General features: G+C 38.1%; 1 protein-coding gene across 1 annotated transcript; it reads left to right on the top strand.

The window, feature by feature from the left end:
• Positions 1 to 580: 580 nt before the first annotated feature.
• On the top strand, positions 581 to 23,552 carry LOC124281864 (eukaryotic translation initiation factor 4 gamma 2-like). Its single transcript, XM_046717879.1, is given in 23 exon segments — positions 581 to 689; positions 1,841 to 1,971; positions 5,853 to 5,917; positions 6,483 to 6,623; positions 6,932 to 7,034; positions 9,045 to 9,155; positions 12,270 to 12,336; positions 12,751 to 12,843; positions 13,113 to 13,282; positions 13,627 to 13,737; positions 14,054 to 14,128; positions 14,459 to 14,627; positions 16,792 to 16,893; positions 17,216 to 17,410; positions 17,879 to 18,150; positions 18,513 to 18,602; positions 19,059 to 19,141; positions 19,448 to 19,500; positions 19,773 to 19,852; positions 20,311 to 20,407; positions 20,955 to 20,974; positions 20,976 to 21,077; positions 21,497 to 23,552. Coding segments are annotated over 21 exon segments (2,214 nt in total). The 5' UTR covers positions 581 to 689; positions 1,841 to 1,971; positions 5,853 to 5,906; the 3' UTR covers positions 21,566 to 23,552.
• Positions 23,553 to 24,115: the final 563 nt, after the last annotated feature.

The following is a 24,115-nucleotide window of genomic DNA, read 5'->3' as shown; positions in this document are numbered from 1 at the left end:
GTAAATTGTCTCTAACGCCCTATTTTCATAGTTTTATATGCTCACTTTTTCTGTTGTATTTAGGTACGCTGTGACCAGACTGAATGCCTTATTAACAGTATTCAAAAGTCTTTTAATGGATAATCATTATGGTTTAAGTCTAGAACCTCGGAACAGATGGAGTATAAGCTTTCTGTTTTAATAGATGTGACGAAGAACCCATACGTGTGTGCTTAAACAATGACCAGTTCCATTATTTCAATGAAATAAACAACTCTTATATACTTCTGGTTGATATACGTCATTGGCGAAACTGTCACCAAAGAGGTGTGTCACTGTTTGTGAATTATATAAGTATGGGGACAATTTAACGTAGGTTGTGGCCTCATTAGTCATTACAAACGGGGGTGTGGCAAGTGCGTGGCGGAAATGACCGACAATTACCGAAGGATTGGAAGTAGGCTTTCCTTCATGCTTAAATGGCCTATAATTCTCATACAACGTGTAAGTAATCTTTCTTATGAAAAATCAAATTGATATTTATATATGTATGGTAAAGTTATCATCCATATATTAAGAGTATTATTAAATCTGACTGACTTTTGAGGGCATTCCCATGATGCACTTGCGCACTTAGCATTGTGGGATTTACTCTACAGCGAGAAAATTTTCGCTTCATGTCGATGACACAAACCACAGCAAGATAGTGTGTAAGTATGGAAATATACTCCTTATCATATTTCGGGGGCTTTGTGTTTGAAATGGAGTCTCTAAAGAACTACAAATGAAACCAAAACGTAATTTTTGTTTCACCATTGCGCCATGCGGGCTACCCAAAACTCATGTCGATTTTTGATGAAATCATGTCACAACTGGCCATGTCTTTGTCGTTTTTTCCCGTCTTTTCGTTTCACTTTTGGAACCGAGTTCTTCCTATTATTCATTTATAGTATCTATTAAAGTGTTCCAAGATAACGTACGAGTCTACCCCTCGCCTAGTGATTAATGTTGTGTGAAATTGTTTTGCGTTGTTAGCAGTGATAGGTTCGAATGCAGGTCAACTAGGCAGAAACGGAATACCAGTTCTTCTCGTTTCTAATTTTCACTATATATAACTTTATTCTTTGTGGATGAAAAAGGAATGTGAGAAGAATATGAGAAATGAGAAAACATATAGAGTTTTTGTTAGGATTTGTGTTAAAACCTCACTTGAATGTTGAAAATAATCAATGGTCGGTCAATCAGAGGCTACGCCTTTGGGCCTATTTAGAATCTCATACACCAACCCTTGAATATGGAGTCAGGAGTATGCGGAAAGAAATACTGAGTATGCTTTTCGGGCATATTCTCAACTTGAATATTTTGAACTTAGATCGAATTGTTGGCTTGGTATATGACCAGAGATCTTCGATTCTTGAGATTAAACTGAAGATTCTCAACCAAGAATGGTGTAGATATCTTGCTATGATATTCCCTGGATTCTATTAATTTAAGAACGATTTGCAGTATAGTTTCAGTTCCTTCCACCATATTCACTAAAATTGGAGTTAGATGTAGCAAACTGTATTCAGTTAATACTAGTTAAATCAAATTTGGTGCTTAATTTGAAGCACTGTATTCTCACACAAACAAACCCTGGTTAAAGATCATGCCTTAGAGCACTCCAAAAAAATTACTGGCGGACCCTTTCAAACTACAAAAAAAATCAGAAATTTGTTAAACCCCAATTATTGCCTGGTGAAATATCTCAATTATGTAATTGGTTAGTATTAATTTCAGCTCTTCTTGAGTTGATCAGTTAACTGTAAGTCTTTAGTTGGGGTATGTGCCACTGCTAATAACATGTTTCTTTTGTTGGCAGAACTAAAAGAAGAAAACCTTTTTTTCATCATTTTTACTTTGTACGTGCTCTTGGTGTGCTGGTTTGAAATCTAGCAGCATACTGGACGCAAAGACAGGGAAGGGTGGTGCTTCTCCACACTTAGGAGGACGGTAAGTATACACTGAACAGTGTCTCATAGATTAAAATCATGTTTTACTCCATTATGATACCATTGTGTATGAAGATCCATAAGATGCAGGGAGATGGTGGGGTAGCCTAATGGTTAAAGTGTCCGCTCATGCTGAAGACCAGGGTTTGATTTCCTAAGTGTGTACAATGTGTGAAGCCCATTTCTGGTGTCACCAGCCGTGATATTGCTGGAATAATGCTAAAAGTGGTGTTTAAATCATACCCCCTCACTCCCATAAGATGTTGCATTAGGTGAACCCTGTTTGACCCCTTGTTCATCAGATTTTGAGTGCAGAATGCATTGGCTCTTAAACCATTCAGATATCAATGTCCTGAAACAGTTCAATCTCATTTCTCTACCACAGTGATTATGAATTTATCACAAGGAAATTAGCAAATAGCAATCACTATTTCAACCTTGCAAGTCTGTGTAGATCCAGGTTAGAATTGGTACAGAAACTGCATCCTCAACCGAATGCTACACTTAATGGTGAGATTAAGAAGCCTCAGTGCTGGTATAAAGTTCAGCTTGAAGTTGGGGGGCGGTGGTTTAAGCATTTGCTTGTCACGCCAAATACCCAGGTTTGATTCACCACATGGGTACAATGTGTGAAGCCCATTTCTGGTGCGCCCGTCGTGATATTGGTGGAATATTGCTAAAAGCTGGGTAAAACCAAATTCACTCACCTGAAAGGGCATCTAATAATGGTGTCTTGAATTTTTACTTAGAGATATCAATTTGGAGTAAATGATAATGATTTTTAAGAGATTCACAGATATCATAGAGCAACACTATTCAAGATTCACTGCATTAAAGTGATGACTGGGGCAAATGGAGACATTGTTAAACATCTGAGGCAGGATGCTCTTCAGTTTTGGTGTGAACTTGTGGATGGAAAATGACATTGAGTATTTGTTGTTTAGACTATGAGTCAATGTTTGCCAAGAAATGTTCCCAAGAGAATTGTACTTATCAGGCACCAAGGACTCGTTTGAATTTGCTTGACAAGTTCATTATCGCTAAGATACAAGGAATTTATTACCTGTCTTTGTGGTTCATTGATGGTTGTGTCCATGCTTCCGTAACCAATCTTGAAAGTTAAGCCTTACATATGATGTGCATGAACTCATTTGCTTTGATATGTGAAACTTTTGGTCACATGATTGTGTACACAATATTGTTGAAGGGTCAATTTTACTGCAAGAGCTAAGATTTGACATAAATACTTGTTGAAAGAACACATTTTTAACTTGTTTGATGTTACATATGTTGGTATTCACAAAACTTGGCATCTGGTAAACATGATACAGTCTGAAAGTGATTTTTATGACTTTCTAGATTTGGACATAAAGTAACTTTATTTATTGACAAAACCATTGATATGAGGTGTGTAATATTTTATTAGCCCTTAGCAATATATTGCCAACCTTCATCAATTACCTTGTTTCCTTTTACCCATGATTTGGTTTTGTATTAAAATTGACCAGAACAATATTGTTAGCAGTCTGCTGTTTGTCCCATTGTGATATGTCATTACATGATTATGGAAGACATGACTTGCTCAGTTGAATAAGACTGTGGAGTTGTGTCCCTTAGCTGGCAGGGTATGTTGAATTCAGAGTCATGATCCCAGAAACACCAGCATTAGTAGCCTTGTTTAGTCAGCACCATAGTCCTCAAGGGTTTCAGTAAAGTTGCTGCATCACTTGGGCTATGGCTGCATCAATTAAGGAAATTACTGTATCACATAAGCTGTTCAATGTAAGCTGACATGGCCAAACTGATTGGAAGCAGTGTGGTACTCTTGAGTTCTACCCCGTGAAGCATTCGTAACTACTCGCCTGTTTCCGTAACCTACAAGAAGACTCGTACCCCTATCGTAGAATCGTGGCAAACCATTCAAATTGCGCGCAGTAAAACACATTGTGTAGGTATTTTCGCATGCAAGGCAGTAATATCCCATTTTAACACCGCAGGCCGAATAATCGGCCACAACGTCATGAGACACCAGACGCCAATTCATCGGCGAGGCAGTAGTCACGTCAAAATGAGATATAGTTTTATTAACCTACCTGACTTATGATTCATATTTTAAATCTATCACTTTTCACAATGTCTGAAAACATTTATTACATTTCAATTGATCATATATTATCAGCAGAATTAAAATTATAAACTATTTTTCGCAATGTTATTGAAAACGATTCTCGGACACATGCCATGGCACTGGCTCCACAATAAAATTGTCAAAGAGCAAAGTAACGATGTTTCGAGGAAGTCATTAAATAAATTGAACAAAACTAATGAATAAAATCAACAACAGCATTCATAAAAGTTGCCGAATGTACATATTAATTACTATTTCCATCAGTTTGTGCAATCGTGTAATGCAAGTAAGTCACATCTCAGGTTTCACCGCTTCAATCTTCACGCTCTGACACGATGTTATATGCATAAAGCATTTTTATCACAGGTCATAACCTAGCACGATATGTCCAATAAGTTCCATAATTTACGTATAGGTAGCAAAGGTTTTCCGTTTACGATCACGGTATCCATTTATGTAATATGATTGGCTGCCTTGGGTCATGTGCCTGATTTTGACCTGTCACGATTCTTATAGCAGACTGGCAAAAAAGCGTCATTAGAAACCAATTCTATCAAAAAACATCGCTTCTTACAACTGGGAAAATACTTAATGTACAGTGATATAGTTGATGTTCAGAGCTTTCGAACGATACCCGCCATCAAACGAATCGCCTCTTATGTTATTCATACGAAGCTTCGCAAACGGAGGTATTTTCTGCTGTTGTCATGTTACCGAGCGGAAAACTACTGATATCAGGAAATAGGCGACCATACATATTATTTTAAAAACTATTACGTTTGGTTATGCGACCACGAAGCCATAAGGGTGGTTACAGAGTTATCTTTCCTTGGTAATAGTACTAGACTATTTTCACCTCAATGCCCGTTTGAGCTCTGACAGGAACCAGTCGTAAATATGGCCATGAGAGGGGTACGAGACGCCACCCGGAATGACACGATTAGTTACGAATGCCCCGTGAGGGTCCGGGTTAGAATATTGATCTTAAGTAACCCATGCTTGTCGTAAGAGGTGACTGACGGAATCAGGCGGTCAGGGTCACTGACTTTGTTGACACATGTCATCAGTTTCCAATTGCGAAGGTCGATGCTCATACTGTTTATCACTGGATTGTCTGGTCCAGACACGATTATCTACAGACCACCGCCATATAGTTTGAATATTGTTGAGTGCGATGTAAAACTAAACTCACTCACTCTTGAGTTCTTTGTACGATTATGAGGCAACTTTCACCCAGGGTCCTTTTCCGTAGTCTGTTTGTGTCTTTCTCTTGAATACTTTCTGCTGTATACTCCACAATCTATATTTATCATTGTATGTCTTGTCAGGCTTAATACAGCATCCCTGTAAACCTAATCAAGTTACTGATTAAGTATAGCAGTTGTCAAGACTGACTGAAATTACAAATGAAAGGTGATCTGGAATGTATTCTCCAAATTTCTCATGACAATAGAAATAAATTTATCCCAAGAAACATATGTAAAGATGTTCAATTTCTAGATATGCAATTTAAACTGAAATGTGTATTGTTCGTATCATGACATTATAGACACCCCTTATAAACCTGATTTCAACTCGTCCTCAGGAGATCTTTAACATTAGACGTACGGACTTGCTCTAGCAGACTGTGGACAATTTGCATTCCTCCTGTTCTGAAAATTCTTAAGTGATATGTTCATTAGTCAGTTATCAACTGAAATTGTGCAAATTTGTTTGATTTGACCATGTTCTAAAACCTAAAATTTTGTTTTCAGAAATTGTTGAAAGTTCAAGAAGTCGATTTTTACCTAGGAGAGCATAGAGATTAAATGAGAGTTGTGTATGTGGAAGTATACTTGTATTATTCTTAAATGTGTACTTGATTTTTAGATCTATTCACTCGTTAACCGATAATACCATGCTGCGATGTTGCTGGAATATTGCTAAAAGCAGCATAAAACCATGCTATTAGAAAGATAATGCAGAAAAGACAATGTCCTAGAAGAAATGAAAACTCTCTGCATGCTGCTTTCTTCTAATTTTGCTTTCAGAAAATTTATGTAGTATTTCTGTTGTAGAGATTTGTTGCCTTATAGAAATTGTCTTGAATTGGTGCTGTGTTTGGCTGAAACAGCTGATGCAAAGAAACAAAAATGTCATTGTTCAGTCAAATAGGTTCTAAGGTGCAAATGTTTGATCAATCAATCTTGTACTGCAGACCTTAGGATGTCATTCAGCTGTTGTCACCAATATGAAAGGAATATGAGATCACTGAAATGTCTTTCAATGTGAAACAGTAAATACCCAAGAAAGTTGTCACATATCATCCCATTGAAACAAATTGCCATTGAACTTTTATCATTTCCATGCTTGTCCCTATTGTAAGATCCTGTGGTTGTTTGCAGGGACGAGAGACCACCCACTCTCTCAGGCCCAGGTGCGCACACACCTGTTGCTAAGAAAAGATGGATTCCTCCAAGCAGTGTGAAAAGAGAGGTCCCAGCCCAAGAGGACAAAAATGATGTTGTATTTCGTAGAGTCAGAGGGTAAGTGAATCCTGATTGATTTGTCACAGGTATATCTTTAACATGCTGTATAAGAAGTTCTGAGCAAAATCAGCGGTAATAGGGTTCACCTGTTGGGCTTGTGGGAGAAAAGGTCCCAAGCAGTCCCCATAGGCAACCAAATTGATGGTTCATTTGGATGATTTGGTTGATTGCGTGTAGACTTGATCAATGTGGATTCTCATGCTGTGACATCCATCTGGTTAGAGTTGTATCCACAGTTTCAATGTTTTTGATGAAGCTAAATCAATTCTTGTTTGTTAATTTGACTTTGTATTTCTCATCTCCAGAATTCTCAACAAACTTGCACCTGAGAAGTTTGATAAGTTGAGTCTTGAGCTTCTGAATGTGGGCATTGACACACAAGTCATCCTTAAGGGAATAATTTTACTGGTAAGTTGTTTTAACTACATTCTGAATGTCATATGTATCTCTTTGCTGGTGAATAATTCTTACATGATAACTGTTGACTCGCAGCTAAGTTTTCACTCATTTGATGCATGGTGTAATGTTTTATGAAAAAAATTGCAATGATATGTGATATGACTTAAGAGTGAAATTGAGCTTGGTGTGTCGTGTACGAGTCATCTAACATGCTGGAATTCACTGAGCAGTGTCCAAACCTATGATAAAGGGTTTAAATTGCAGATTCCCTTGGTTGTTTAAAGGTTTTTATTCTCATTCAGTGTGGGTTTCACCAAGGTTGTAAACATGCAAGACCTGCATCAGGCACATTTTCCTCCCACATCAAACTGACTCAATGATTTTAATGAAATACTGTTCAAAGCAGTGTTAAAACAAACTCGCTTAAACATTGACTGTCAAGCATATTTAGCTAGGCCGTGTGTACATGTGAGGTTGTTTTTCTTGCTAAGCAGACCTTAATTTTTGCATATCTCAAAGAAACAGGTCTGTAAAACCAATTGTGTATTAACTACTTGCTTTTATTAATGTTAGGTATATATGTTTTACTTTTGTCTGGTTTGGTATTTTGAGTCTGTGATACTGGCTTCTCTGTGTTAATGAGTGTATTATTTGTCTGTTTTACATTGCTGTGAAATAATCGAGGTGACTTGCCTTCCCCTCAAACATGTAAATAAATATCAACTTTTGTATTTCTTTGTGGATTTGATTCTTAGTACATGTTCGTGACATATGGATAATATTTCCTGTGCTCATTAGACGGGGTAGAATTTCAACTGGGCTTCAAGCTTTTCAGGAGTGGTGGGGTAGCCTTGTGGTTAAAGCATTCGCTCATCACACCGAAGACACGGGTTCAATTCCCCACATGGGTACAATGTTTGAAGCCCATTTCTGGTGTCCCCCGCCATGATATTGCTTGAATATTGCTAAAAGCGGCGTAAAACCATACTCACTCAATCAGCTTGTGGCTAAACTATTTCATTAGTATGATTTGTGTGGTTATAATCTTTTGTACAAAATCATTGGAGATGAGTAAATTATTAAAAATAATTCTTTTGTTCCTAGTTGTCTTGATTTGCTCTTGGTACTAATCAAACTAAGGTTTGGGTGTATAGAATGCAACTAATAGGGATTACTGCAAAGCATCCATGGATTTGCCATGAAAATCTGGTAGTCATGGAAACAGGTATGCTGGCCAACTGCCAAGCCTTTCATGTGCCCATCCTGAGAGTAGATTAACACTCATGTTTAGTGGTAGCTGCTCCCATGAGCATCTTGCTGTGAGGCCTAGGGGTAAACTGACCGCAGATATTTGTGTTAGTACTGGGTGAACTTATTATAATCTATTGATGAAATTTGGTGCAGGGGTTTGTGAAGGTACTTAGATGCTTGTAGCAGTGTTTGAAGTTCAGCATTGAAGTCAAGAAGTCCTCTGGGGAAGATAAGGTCACTAGCTTTCAGGACTTGAGAAATGTAGAAGGTGTACATGTTTTATCCCAGAATTTTGGTAAGACTTCTGCCCGTATCCCCCCCCTCGATTTTAACGATAAGGAAATATTTCTATGAGTGGCATTTTCTTAAGTCGGATATGTCATTCAGCATGTTCAGATACAATTAAAGAAACCTGTTAAAACTCATCATTATCAGATGAGGGATATATATTCAGGTGATATGATTTGACTAGAATGAAATTTAAGGGGGGATACGGGCAGAAGTCTTTCCAAAATTTTGTTATTTGTCATAATCCACCTGTGGAAAATAACCAGCAGACTAGTTGGATGTCACCAATGGTTTCCACTGTTTTTACTTGGACCGATTTCATTAATCCTTTGATTCCAACTTCATAAGACATTGATCACCCAAGGGCATCCATATCCCACCTTAATGTTGTCTGGAATTGTTTTTCTTCTGGTTATGTTGATGAAGAAAAGGTTAATTTAAACAATCTGGTGTATTATCTAACTATAAATTTCATTTCAGATTTTTGAAAAAGCATTAGATGAACCGAAATACAGCTCCCTCTATGCCCAGCTCTGCCACAGACTATGTGAGGACGCACCCAACTTCGAACCTCCCCAGTCCAACATCACAGTAAGTTGAAATCATTCACCAAATATGTGTATAATAATGCTGTTAAGAGATTGTGTATCTCTCCCAACTGTTTACTTATCCAGTGACAGAAGATTAAACAAATTGACCCCCATAGGAATGATTAGCTATGCCATGGTATTTCAAAACTTACCCTTTTCTCATGTTTGTGCAGTGATCATTAACTCTTTCAACACCAGTCAACCAGAGGCATTTACTGCCATGACACCGAGTTCCCAGAGACCCTGAGGTCATAGATGAAGCCTATGTTTATGAAGGAAATTATAAGCTTGCAAAACGTTATTGCTACTACATCCCATACACTATTTAAAAGATCTAATCCTACTGTTGATAAATATGAAGTTTATTTTTATATTATTCAAATAATACATCTACAACTTAAATAAATGTATTTTTGAATGAAAATGCAAGCTTACATTTATAACGTCCAGATAAACCACGAAAGAAGCAAAAACTATGGCGATTTTTTTCCATTTGTGACATGTGATAACATGCCCGTGCCTTTTTCTTTTATATTTTCATTTTTACGTCATCAGAAAATTATTATAAAAAGATTTCTTAAATAATATGTATGGTCGCCTATTTCCCGATATCTGTGGCTTTCCGCTCGGTAACATGACATAACGGAAAATATCTCCGTTTTGAAGCTTCATTATGAATAACATGCGGCTTAATCGTTTGATGTCGGGCATCGTTCGAAAAGCTCTGAACATCAACAATATCACTGTACCCTTGCCAAGAGTATTTTCACAGTTGTAAGAAGCGATTTTATTGGATAAAGATTGGTTTCTAATGACGCTTTTTCGCCACAGTCTGCTAAAAGGGAAGTGATTGGTCAAAATCAGACACGTGACCTAAGGCAGCCAATCATATTACGGACAATGGATACCGCCCTCGTAGGCGGGTAAAAAACTTTTAGATTTAGGACGAAAGTTTTGGGTAAAATAATGCTATTCTGAACATATAAAAAGAAATCGCTACCATGTCGTGAATTATAGGTAAACTTATTGGACGTGATCGCAGTGGTTAAGAAATTATGACCTGTGACAAACATGCTTCATGTAAGATATATTTTGGAACATACGGCCTGATGCCTCTACACTGGCGTGAAGATTGAGGATCGCAGATTATTACATCATGGAGGACCACTACAAACTGCGCAAGCAGGGTCCGAGAGCGAGATGTCACTTGTCAGTGACTTGACATGGTCAATAACCTAGATCTCACATCACCATCTAAAAGTAGCAATACAGCTCAGGCGTATTTTGATCGCACAAAAAGATGGAAATAGTAATTTTATATGCGTAATCCAAACAGAGCCATAGAAGTAATAGATCAAGCAAATGTCGAACCAGGTTTCTCCTCAGTTTTCCTAGATTCCCAAGAAAAACTCATGACAACGATTCATCACAAATGTCGCAAACCAGATTATGGTACCAGAAGACCGTTGGCTCAAGATACAACAGACCATTCCACCAGCTCTACTCTCTCCGTTACCACTGCGACAATGGCAGAGCCTACTAGGTCTTCTCACATCAGCCCAAGACATGACTGTCACCCAGGCAGATTACAGTTACGTCCCCTACAGTAAGGTCCTCATCAGCGCGCATCTCAGCGATGTACAACCATTCAGTCTACCAAAACATCTCAGACCATCTACTATGGTGGACCAAGAAATGAATGTCTGCGAAGGGATTTGTTTAGCAGAGCAGGAATGCAAAACCCATCTGTATGTGAGCCCAGCGTCACTCCAAGGTTGGGAGCTCATCTCACCAACCACACGAGATATCAGGGTTATGGAATCAAAGCAAGAATGCAAACTCCATATAAACAGTCTAGAAATAAGCTGTAATCAGCAGCCATTCTACATTGGAGCACATTTCTACACAAATGCGCCTAATGATCCATACAGACAATTAGACAGTGGCGTTCTACATAAACAAGCAAGGCTCAAGCAGATGGAGTGAACCTTTGAGACTAAGCTTTCAGCTGTTCGAGTTTAATACAAGATCTAAATCTACATGTCCAGGCAGTGCACATTCCCGAGCCAGAAATATACTAGCAGGCGGCTCTCTCTAGGCGTCATTCACCATCACCCGACAAGGTGGATGATCAACGAGGAAATTTTTGCACAGATAATCAGAAGCAATTAGGAAGCCAGCTAATAGACCTACTGCCACGCGATTCAACAATCAGCTTCTACCGACATTACCGGTGTCACCAGTCCCAGATCCCCAAGCTTGGGCAACCCGGACTCTAAGTCTATCATGGGAAGGCCTCAATGCGCATTTATCCGCAGCTCTGGATTACGAGAGGATACAGTTTGATGACAATCATAACACAGCGCACCTCGGATTAAGATGGGATTTCATTGCAAAGAATCAACTGCCAGGTCAACCAGACAGATTATTCCACATCCCAAGCGCTATCCTCTATTCTCGGATCTACAATGATACACAAGACCTATCACTGTGTCCGGTAAGAGCTCAAAGTTTATTCTGACGATCCAAAACAAGGAGAAGATTTCTCAAGCGTTTATTCATCCTATTATAAGCCCTCTGAATCAAACAGAAGTAATCACGGACCACAATATCTATTTGGAAATCAGCCATAGACAAAGGTTAACAAATTGAATGTTGTTGATTTTATTCATTAGTTTATTCAATTTATTTAATGAATTCCTCGAAAACATCGTTACTTTGCTCTTTGACAATGTTATTGTGACCCGCTGTCGGCATGTGTCCGAGAATCGTTGTTTTCAATAACATTGCGAAAAATAGTTTATAATTTTAATTCTGCTGATAATATATGATAAATTGAAATTTAATAAGTGTTTTCAGACATTGTGAATTGTGATAGATTTAATATATGAATCATAAGTCAGGTAGGTTCCTAAAATTATGTCTCATTTTGAAGTGACTACTGCCTGGCCGCTTAATCGGCCTCCAGTGTCTGGGGACTCATAACGTTGTGGCCGCTAAAGCGGCCTGCGGTGTTGAAAGGGTTAATGTGCTTCCAGTATTGGCTTAATTTTGTACAAGTTGTGGGACATTGTTCACATGTTGCTGTTCTTGATGTTTCTCATTTTCTTTTCAGACCTTCCGCCGGCTGCTTTTGAACAAGTGCCAAGATGAGTTCGAGAACAGGTCCCGTGCAACTGAAGGTAAAGTAATTTTTTAGTTATTGCCTTATTAGTAACAATATGAGGGATTTTAGGCTCTGAAGTAGCTCCTTTGTCATCATGATATCAATAGTGGGGTTTTGTCCCATCCAGAGTACTTTGTTCATAATTATAATTATAAAAGTTTATCTCTTGGTTTATAGTTTTGGGTTAAAGATGTTCTTATCATTTTCTGGTGCTCCCTGTAATACTATTGCCCGAATAATGCTGAAATTTGTATTATCCAAATGCATGTATTTTACTTTATAGTAAACTATACCAGTATGTTATGATGCTTCATCTGTGACTATGGAACCCACCTATTATATTGCTTTTGAAACCACAAACCAGAGACCTGACATAAAAACTAAACCTTACAAGTGTATTTTTCTCAACATCCTCATTGTGTTCTTTTAGTGTTCGACAAGAAGGATGCGCCACTTTCAACCGAAGAACATGAACAGTACCATCTGGCAAAGAAGAAAATGCTTGGAAACATCAAATTCATTGGTGGGTAATAGCTATCATGATGAAGATTCAGCAATAAATTTTAGTGAGCCAAATCACCAGAATTTTGTATTGTAAAAGTCTAAGACAAAAATTAAATACCTTAAAGGCATAATATAATCTATATAAAAATATGAAACTAGATCTGAAGTGCCAGGAATGCCATTGTTTCCAACATAATAAAGGCGCATCCTGGAGTGTGGACCCCTTATATCTGTACCTTTTTACAACTTGAGAAGTATTTCAATTCTCACTTTGGGTTTGTCTTCCAGGCGAGCTTGGGAAGCTTCAGATGCTGCACGAGGGGATTCTACACAAGTGCATCAAACAACTTCTGGAGAAGAAAAGAAACACACCTATACGGGACATGGCCGAGGATCTCGAGTGTCTCTGTCAGATAATGCGGACCGTCGGCCCTCGTCTGGACTCACCCAAGGCGAAGGTATGTTTGTTGGAGATTTCATCTGGGTTTTTTTCTGTCTAACAAAGAATGTAAAAGTCTATTAGATCAAAAAAGTTTAAGTCAATTTAATTTATGATTTTGTAGTTTGGTCTTTCCATCTTTCCTGTAGCAGACTTGTTTGGATGGGCAAATCAATTAAAATTACATCAGGTTTATTACTTATCATTGTTTTTGGCTGTGGTTGTGTGAATCCATAATCCAAACAGTAAGTGTTGCTTTCAAGGACAAACATTGCTTTGGGCAATTTCATAGTATGCATATTCTGGCTGCTGATGTCTAAGATTCCAGGTTGGAGATTTTATTTGTGTTTTGTATTGTTCCAGGCATGGATGGATCAGTACTTTGAACGAGTCAGGCTCTTCAGCCAGAATCTCGAGTTGCCGTCTAGGATTCGTTTCATGCTTCAAGATGTGATAGAACTACGCGAGAAGAAGGTATGAACTGGTTGATATGTCATTTTAACCCCAAGTATATAGTGGGAGATGGGTCATATCATTCGTTTTGTTTTTTCTAATGGTCTTGGCTCCATTATTTTAAATACAGGCCGTTCCCTGTAGTGTTCAGTAACAAATACCAAACAGATTGATTTGAGTGTATGCTGCAACATTGACATTGATATGTTAGTGTTAGTAGAGGCTATTTACAGACAGTTGCCATATAGCTGGAATAGTTTCCAAAAGCAGTAGTGAAGGATTGTTTGAATTTGTTCTTTAACATTGTCAGTTAGCTAAAAGAAACTTGATCTTTCAGAGATGGGTACCTCGGCGAGTGGCTTTGGACAACGGACCTAAAACAATCACTCAGATTCGACAGGAGGCAGTTGATGTAAGTATTCTCCTAAGAATGAATAAACAGTATGTTAACAAGAAATTCTGAGTAATAAGTTTCTTGACATTTATTACTTTAGAAGCTAAAGCTGCTATTTAGAATGTAGCCAGGCAACATTTGTAATGTTTTGGGGTTTTTTCATGAAGCAGTTTTACTGCAAAGATTATGAATAGTACTGCTCGTCACTGAATATGTTGGTCCAGAATCCATTATTCGCTTGCCATTGTTACAGAATATTGCTGAGGATGGACTTAAACAAAACGCAATGAAAACAGAATGGCCAATATTAATCTGACCATTTCACAATGCTCGTGTTTTCTTCAACAGGAACTTGGTGTATTTATTCCTCCACCATCAGCTCAGAACCGCGGCCAGGCATTGATGGGGGGTCGTGCAATGAACGGGACAATGGGAGGAGGAGGAGGAGGGGGGAGCTGGAAGCAAGGGGGCATGGGGGATCTCTTCAGTATGCCACCGCCAGGAACCATGGGAAATTGTAAGTTACTTCCCCATGAGGGTTCATATGAAGATCAGATTGGTCTGCAGCAGCAAGTGGTTGTTTTAAAGGTCACATAAACCCTAAGGGGTACAAATACATAAATCACTAACTGGCATCGTTATAAATGAAACCCCGTCATTAAAACTACTCATTTCGACCTTTAATTGACTTAAATCGACCTTTTTGACAACAGTGCACAATTCTCACCCGCAAACGAAATTTCAACCAATCAGAGCGGCGCGCCTCTGTGACGTCATATGAGGAATAGCTTTGAGGGCGATGCAGAATTCATCTACATTTTAGGGGGTAAATTATCGTGTTTACAGGTTTGTATAAACCTGAAATCGTGACAATTGTTGTGGAAAATGAAAGCTATATGTTCTCACAATCTACTGTTATTTATTTTTGTCTCCTGCTTTGCCTAGTTTCGAGGTGATCCCATTTCTGTGTTTTTTACCTCGATATTTAATCATGTCATGTAAAAGTCTGTTTGTATTCTCAAAACAGTGTCGGCCCATAAGTTTTCACATGCAATACAGCAATTAATACTCCCTCGTTGTAACCCGTGTTAGGTGGTATAAACCTACACATGTTATTTGTCATCATTCACTTGATGGTCACTTAATGAATTTATAACAGGTATAATTAGTGGTAACACACTTAGATTACCCGACAAAGGTTCCCATTTGGCATTTCTTGTGTCTGGAGTAAATATTCAACATTATAAACATCGATCAAAGGATTAACCGATAACACGCTGATTGATTAATTACTTTTATCTTACACAGCGGAATTGTCAAAAGGTAGTGTTTATGTATGTAGATTTACTAATCTATACTGAATACACTCTGTCGTGTTCGGTGTCTGCGTAAAAACAACGTCCTTCTTTCAAAGGATTAACCGGCAATACATTGATTGATTGCCCATTATTGGCTAACTAAATTACTGTTTTAAAGAAAGGCGGACATTATGCAATTAGTTGCCAGGTGTGCTATCTTGGGTGACCAATGAGACTATACACCAATACCTGAAAAAGATTTATCACTTTTAAACAGTATATTAAACTGTTAAAAGACACATCATTTGGAACAGTTTTGTGGATATTGATGGATACATTCCTCGAACAAGGTAATGGCCTGATATTGTTCCTATAACTTTAATCTGTTTTAATTTTAATATTTGCATTTTGTTTTTATTCATTTGTCGTAGCATTCAACAGAATCATTGTTTTCTCCGTGAAGTGTAATGAGACAGACAACATGCACTAGAGGTGTGTATGCGAATTATGATTCACATTGGCAAACTATAAAATGTCTAGATATTACAGTTCTGTTATAAATTCACTATAAGTATCAGCAGATCGTCTGCTTTTTATTTAGTTTCAAAATGCATACAAGTGTGATAATAAACTAATTAGGGATTATAAGACCAAATATAAAGACATACATTGACTAGTATCTACATACTGGTGAGTGGACATTAACCATGGAATGTAGCAAGAAATTTATCGCGCAGTATTGTGACTTCGACCCCACCTCGCTCGCCTGCGGAAGAAATCTTTATGTTATAAGTTGTGTCATGCAAAAATCCGTTTGGTTATGATTCCAATACATATATTTAACAACGAGTAGAAAGTAGTCTTGATTTTCTAACTTGATGAAAACAAACTATAATCTCATTATTCTAACAGATTTTTATTTTTAAAATGGTATTTCTGTGGGAACATCCGCCAGTCTGAGGATAAATGGTATTTAGGTTTGTTTTCACCGAAATACAAAATCAAAACTATTTTCTACTGGTAGTAAAATATGTATTTTATTGATGGCCAATAGGATTTTGCATGACATAGCGATATATATCATAACAATTTCTCTCGTGGCAGCGAGGTGGTGTCAATATAATACTATTTACAATATTATTGTTACTTCGACCACAACCCATGTCGTCGTTGATGTCGAGAAATTTAAAAGGCAATTTACATGCTCAGGGCGTAGGTGTTTTTTCTGCCACATCTGTGCTGGAAGCAGTTTCCAGGATACTATAAGAACCAATACATTAACTTTTGTTGTCAGCATTCTAGATGCCTTGTGTGCTTGTGGGTACTGAAAATCCCAATAGGATTGTCATTCTGTGCTTACGTTTCACTGTTTCTTGCTTGCAGTCAACTCTATTGGGACTGGCCCTGGTGTGATCCAAGTGGACAACTTTGCTTCCAGTTATCAGAATAGCATGGGACGAAACAGGAACAACCAACAGAATCAAGGTTAGTGATCATGCTTGCCAATTTTTTCCTGGACTGATATTGGGCCTAAAGTCACTATACAGCAATGTTGATGATGCATCTAATTTCACTAAAGGTTAAAATGATTTGCTGCCAGGATTTTAGCCGCCTCATTGTCCACAAAGAAATGTCATTGGTCCTTTGTCAGTTTCTCTGTCTCGGACTTGCGGACTCGATCATGCTATTAACCATTGGTTTGCTGCACACTTGAATCATTTTCTGCAGTAGAGCCTGAATAATGCAGACTGTTGCTAAAACAATGGGAAACCAAAACTAGTATGTTTACTTTCTTGCTCTTTTGCAGGATTTAATAACAACTTCATGAATCGCCGGCCAGACAGTGGAGGTAACAGTCCGCGTAACCAGCGTCACAATCAGCAGAACCAGCAGCAACAACAGCAACAGCAGCAGCAGCAGCAGCAGGGGAATCCAGGCAACAATCAACAGAGTCAATACTACAACAAACAGCAACAGCAGCAACAGGGACAGAATCAACAAGGTAGCGTGTACTGCATCTGTCTTATTGGGGTTCTGGCTCACACAAAGATACCAACCATTATGATTTGGTTTCATTGTCATAATTATTTTATAACCCCAAAATGATACCTAAATATTATTGGGGTTGTGATAATCATCAAATTCAATGTCCCAAGAAACCTCTTGTTGTATAGGGGACAGTGGGATAACCTCATGGTTAAAGCATTTGCTTGTCAAATGGGAAACCAAGGTTTGATTCCCCACATAGTGCAATGTATGAAGCCTATTTCTGGTGTCCCTTGTCATGATATTGCTGGAAGATTAAGAGCAGTGGATATCCAAACTAACTCACTCGCCCTTAGTGTTATGGAGTCAGAGACCTTGCACTTTCCATTGTCAAATAATTAATGAGATTACTTTGTAAATTTGTTCTCAAATGCTATACCGTAGTTTCAATTTGCCCATCATTGACGTTATATATGCGTTGCAGCTACTGGCAACCGAGACTTGCCACCAAGATTCCAGCGCATGTCGATCAACCACAGTCCCCCATCCACATCCCCAATCTCGGGAAGTAACAAGATGTCAAGGGAGGAGGTCAGCCTTCGCCCAGTCAAGAACTTCACAGTCCTCAAGCCTAACACTCCAGGCATGCTTCCCAAGTCGGCTCAAGGCCCATCATCCATGGGGGGCTTCTCCAGCCTCAACTCTGGGAGCAATAAGTCGGGATCGACGGCACTCAACCCCTTGCTTAGTAAACAGGTATGTGCAGTCAAGGGGTTTTTTTTGTTGGGCGTTTTTCTTTTGGGCGCCTTGGCCTCATCTTTTAGATTCAGACTGTTTGGTAATGTTTGCTGGAAGAGTAGATGGTCTAAGCCCTCGTACTTGTTACCCTGCCTAGCATTCTGTATTTGAGAATACATACAGAACTGTCCAGCTCAGTGTCTCCTTCTTGTGTCTGTTTGGTGCCCATGTTAAACTCGGTTTAGAGTTAGAGCTTTAGTGGACCTTGAAAACGATAGTTAAAACCATCAAAAGTCATAACAAAAGCCAGGAATACATTGTCTGACAATTGTTGACTTGTACATTGTGCAGACTTGATTGTGCAAGTGTTTCTATTTCAGCCTCTGATAACTATCAAACAGAACAGTGAAGATAAGAGTAAATCCAAGAAGAAGGAATGCATCTCTAAGGAAGAACTTCAGAAGACTGTGGTAGGTTCTCATTTCACTCAGCTTTGTATTCAATAAAGAAAGACTGATGCTGAACTTCAACACAAGGGTTTGCTTGTCTACAAGTTCTTTTTAAACACTTGCACTATTCTCTATTTTAAAAGTGATTAATGTGGATTCAGGCTTAGAATGGGCCTTAGCAACAGAAAGTGATGGTCAATAATTGATCAATATTTAGATACTGATTATCAATCAATGATGTATATATCGATAGTCAGCTCTACTGTTAAGGTAACTGTGTACATGAACTGGTTCGCATGGGAACACATGTCATAGGGAGCACATTTTCTTTGTTGGTCCCTGGGAACAATATTTGAGTTCAGTAGTACTTGGAGCTTGGATGTAAATCTTATAAATCTTATGTATTATGTGTGTTGTACTTATTGTTGGATGTATGATACTAAGCATTGGTTTGTGAAAGAGAAAAATCTTTTTCAGACGAGCCTTCTTTCTGATTATCTCGGAAACAACAACAAGGCAGATGTTGCTACACAAATCAAGGACATGTCTATTCCGAAGAAGTAAGTCAGCAGAAAATAGTATACAATATATTTGATGCCTCATAGTTGAGGGATTTTCTGGTTTAAATTAAAACTTGGAATTTAAGTAACAAAATCTACATGGACTGTCGGAACATTGTTGGGGTGGGTTTTTTAGGGTTTTTATGTGCTTCTTAAGGTAATTTAAATTACTATGGTTGAAAAGGTGCGTTCCACTCAATTTGATACAACAGAAACAATGGTCAATTTGTATATACCCAAAAACAAACTTTTATTATGTGGTATTTTGATATAATTTAAAAGAAAATTGATTTGTTTTGTTTTCAGGCTGATTAGAGATCTCTTATCCCAACTGCTGGTTGAATCCGTGGACAAGAGTGGTGAGTATTTTTCTTGTGAAATAGCCTTTCTGGAAGGAATCATTGACTGATGAAATATGTTAAAGTAAATTTGTCTCAGTAATTTCTGTTTAGAAAAAAAATGTGGAGTTAGATTGTAATCCTACTTTCATAGCAGTACTACCTCACAGTTTGTAAGGTGACCATAACATTTTAATAGCTTATTCAGTGAAGCTTTGGCTTACAGTTGACATTAGAAATGATTCAGTGATATTTGTCTTGAGGTTAGTTAAACATGTTTCCTTTACTTTCAGAAACTGAGCGGGACCGTGTTATGGAGCTGATATCTGAATTGAAGAAGGATGGATTTATCACAACAGAACAGTTCATGGATGTGAGTCATCTATATATTTTGCAGCAGTGTAAATGAAATAGCCTCTGCACTCACTGTACCGATTGTTTAGTGTGCCAAGCAGTCTCTCTGTGAAAGGACGAATTGGGAATCAGATCCCAAGTAAAACTGGTTTGAGGAAGCGAGGGCAGCCCTGACCAGTAATTTGGTCAGGCTCATTGACACGTCATTGTATCCCAATTGCTTAGATCGATGATCATGTTCTTTATCGCTGGATTATCTGGTCCAGACTATTATTTACAGATTATCCCAACTGCTTAGATTGATGGTCATGTTGTTGATCACTGGATTGTCCAGACTCAATTATTTACGGACCAATGCCATATAGCTGGAATATTGCAGAGTGTGGCATTAAACTACAAACAATAAACAAACACATTTCAGGTTGTCCTACCCATGTTTCAGGGTGTCAATAATGCAGTTTTTTTATTTTTTTCCAGGCTGTGCTGCAGATGTTCCTTCATGAGAGGCTGGAGCTGCAGGTCAGCGCCCTCTATGCCACGCAGGTCTTCTGCCACAACCACCAATTTCCCAAAGGTAAGCAATTTTAAAGCTCTCCAAAACTATAAGCAGTAATTGTGATTGATGAAGTCTCTGTGCAGAGTTGTCTTACCTCAGCCAGGACCTAGGTTTGTTTCCTTTACCAACCTGTTTCCAGGTTGATAAAGCTTTCAAGCTACCTACTCTACAATAAGGCGACTTAATGGATTTGATGTTCACATTGTTATTTGGTTGTTACAAGGACATCATGACACAAAGCTGATATCAATTAGAGGATTGTCTTTCCAAGACTTATTATTTACAGGTTCCATCATATAAGGAAGGATCACAATATATGGATAAACAGCTTCTTTTATTGCTGTCTCACAGCAATAAAAGAAGTTGTTCATCCATATATTGTTATCCTTCCTTACTGCCCCAACTTCTAAATGCCTCTCAAACAAGTTATCCCATCATATAGCTGGAATATTGTCGAGTGGAAGCAATGTACTACAAAGAATTTCGTTCCAAGGTATTGCTTAACAGACCCTACTTCTATTGGACCTGAAACTTTGTCTTGTAACCCATTATCTCTGCTGTTCAGGCATGCTGCTTCGTTTCTTCTGTGTACTACTATGACATGGAGATCTTGGACGAGGAGTCCTTCCTCCGCTGGAAAGAAGAAGTCAATGACAAATATCCAGGCAAGGGGAAAGCACTCTTCCAGGTAAGTGCCCACAACCTTTCTCATGTACTTTTTACATTGTTGCAGAGACTGCTTTAAGAAAGAAAAAGGGCTCAAAAAAATATTTTCAAAGACTTTTGAACATTGAGTTTTTCATTTTCCTGCCAGGGCACATTGGTTAAAATCAAAGATATATCTCAGTAAGCTCACTGACCACAGTTGGTGGGTTAGCCCAGTGATTCAAGTATTCGCTCATCACGCCGAAGACCCAGTTTTGATTCCCCACATGGGTCCATTGTGTGAAGCCCTTTTCTGGTGTCCCCTACCATGATATTGCTGGAATATTGCTAAAAGCAGCAAAAAATAAACTCACTTGTTGATCTCGGCTAGTATGTTGAATTAGTAGCCTCAATTATGTTGTTATTGTGACCTTTATTGTCTCATATTCTGTGCTCTTGTAGGTGAACCAGTGGCTGACATGGCTAGAACAAGCTGAAGAGGAGAGTGAGGAAGAAGAGGACGACCAGTAGGCCAGGAAGCTGTTGCCTGCCTACAACTGTTGAAGAGGAGGAGGAAGAAGAGAACACTTACTTGTGACTATATTGGTTTTAAGATGCAGAAACATGAAAATTTGTTTTTAAGAAACTTTATGAAGAGGAATGTTTAAGTTGAAAAAAAAAACAAGCTTGTGCCAGTTTGCCACTAGAATACTTGCTGCATCAGCTGGAGTGGATCAGTGTGTACCTCACATGTGTGTTGTGTCATCAGAAGATGTGTATTGTGTCATCAGAATATGTGTACCCCACCATCAGTTGTGTGTGCATGTGTGATGGGTACTCCAATGCTGTGATGTGCATGTTGATTGGCTGGTCCAAATTCACCATGGAAACAAGACCTTCCTGTGTCCATTCTTTGGATAGCCTTCCGGCTGACAGAACTGCATGTTAACTGCTTTTCAACTTCTTATACCCAAAGCCTAGAGGAAGGTTTGTTTTGTACTACCTGATATTTTATATTATAGACTTTATATAGACCTCATGTGTAAAAATTCACAAGAAGAAAGCTAGATCATATCCAATAGCACTCATCAATCAACTCATGAAGTTAATTTTCAGAAATGTTGACAATTGCAACAGTTGTCTACTTTCTTCCTGTGGATGTAAAAAACAAAAATAATTGTATGTAAATTTTAATTCCCGAACAAAAATTATGAATTACAAATTTTTAACCTGCTTACAACTGTATAGGCCAGACAAATTGATTAGACAAACAAAAAATTTCCATGCACAAAATCAAACATTCTTTGCAAAGTTTTAGCATTTTTACCTCCTTTGTATGATACTACTTGTAACTGAGGTGGAGGGTAGGGTTCATTAATAATGAGCGTGAACCCTGTGCTACCATGCCCAACAGATTAGTGTCGATGTACAACAAACTCGTGTACTCATACTAACACCCAAATTATGTAAAATACTCAAAATATTTAATAATCACGATTGTTAGCCCTCATTCAGTATAAGGGCAATCCCGATTTCCCCTGGAGTTTGTTGCACATGTCACCATTGATAAGTTCTCTTAGATTCTGCCAGTGTTTAGCTTGGCTAGAGTTAACTCCCCTGTTGGACAAGATCTGTGAGTGTCTGAAATATTGTGTTATTTATTTCATGTCAAATGTGTATACATTTTTTTATCAATATGAATGTTTATTGTAATTTCATGGGTATTAAGTCATCATGCCGTTTAAATTGTCAAATTGTACTTAAGGTGTTTCCACACAAATAGTTTATAAGCACTGTTTTTGCATAGAAATCTTGCTGTTAAATCCCTAATTATTATTGTTCCATACAAGCTGTTCCTCTAGTGAATCTTTTCAACATTTTTCCTCCTTCCCCATTTTTTTTTTCTCATTTTTTTTTTTTTTCGGTGAAGGAATGCTTCTTATACATCTAGTCATAGGGCATGTGACATTTCATGTTCTCATTTCAAGACCAGGTATAGGTCAATATAAAGGACAAGTGCATGGCTCTTTCCCACGAGTTCATATGAAGTCCTTTTTAGTTTGGCAAGAAACACTACGTTCAACCATTATCAGATAGATAAGCGTTGCAATTTACATGGAAATGGGTTTTTAACACAATTTTAATATGTACTACAAATGTCAAATTCAGATCAGACCACTTTAACTTCACACTTTTCTATAAGAAACATATAGTATGTTTTTATTTATAAGTGCAATATTTTTTCTTGGACACGTTTTCGACCTCTTTATCATTGTTTTCGATGCTTTTGTGTGAAAGGTTTCTAAATTCTCATCCCTAAAATCTCCGAGGTTCATAGGAATAGTACCACCATTGAACCCAGGAGACCTACTAATGTATTAAAACAGGGCCAGTGCTTTTTGGAGGTTATACTTAAGGAATTAAGGCCTTAATCTGTCTGGTGGACCACTGTATCTTGTTGAATAGCTGTTTGTGTACATGCCACATTTATGTCTGGTAATAAACTTAATATGAATAATAACCGACTTGTCTACTTCTTTCCTTTGATAGTTTTAGATTTATCAACAACATACAACAGTTTTCAGAAAAAAGGGAAACATGTTTTGATATGTTTGTTGTACAATGATGCACTCGGCAATGCTCCTGCTTTGATGGCTGTCATAAATAGTGGTGTCTGAATGAGACAATCCAGTGATTACCATAATGAGCATCAATATACGTGATTGGCATACCAGGATATGTATCAACCAAGTCAGGAGTCGGACCACCTAGTCCCACCTATTAAGTGGGGCTGGTGGTTAAAATCGTTCGCTCATCACACCAAAGATCACGATTCAAGATGCACTTAAATGGGTACAACATGCTAAGCCTGTTTCTGGTGTCCTCGGCTGGAATATTGCTTAAAAGCGGTAAAACTAAACTCACAACAACCATCAGTTGCCATGGTTACGGAGGACAAATTCTACTGTCCTAAGTCATTGAACCACATTCACTCTCATATATGAAGTTGTCTACTCTTTTAGAGTAGTCTGTCCAGTGAAAATGATCCGAGGATACAGAGGTCAGTAGTATGAATCAAAA

Source organism: Haliotis rubra, unplaced genomic scaffold (assembly GCF_003918875.1).
Source record: "Haliotis rubra isolate DU_JTF1 unplaced genomic scaffold, ASM391887v1 Scf29, whole genome shotgun sequence".
Taxonomy (NCBI): Eukaryota; Metazoa; Mollusca; class Gastropoda; order Lepetellida; family Haliotidae; genus Haliotis; species Haliotis rubra.
The sequence above is the reverse complement of the archived record's forward strand: the minus strand, read 5'-3'. Positions and strand labels throughout refer to the sequence as shown.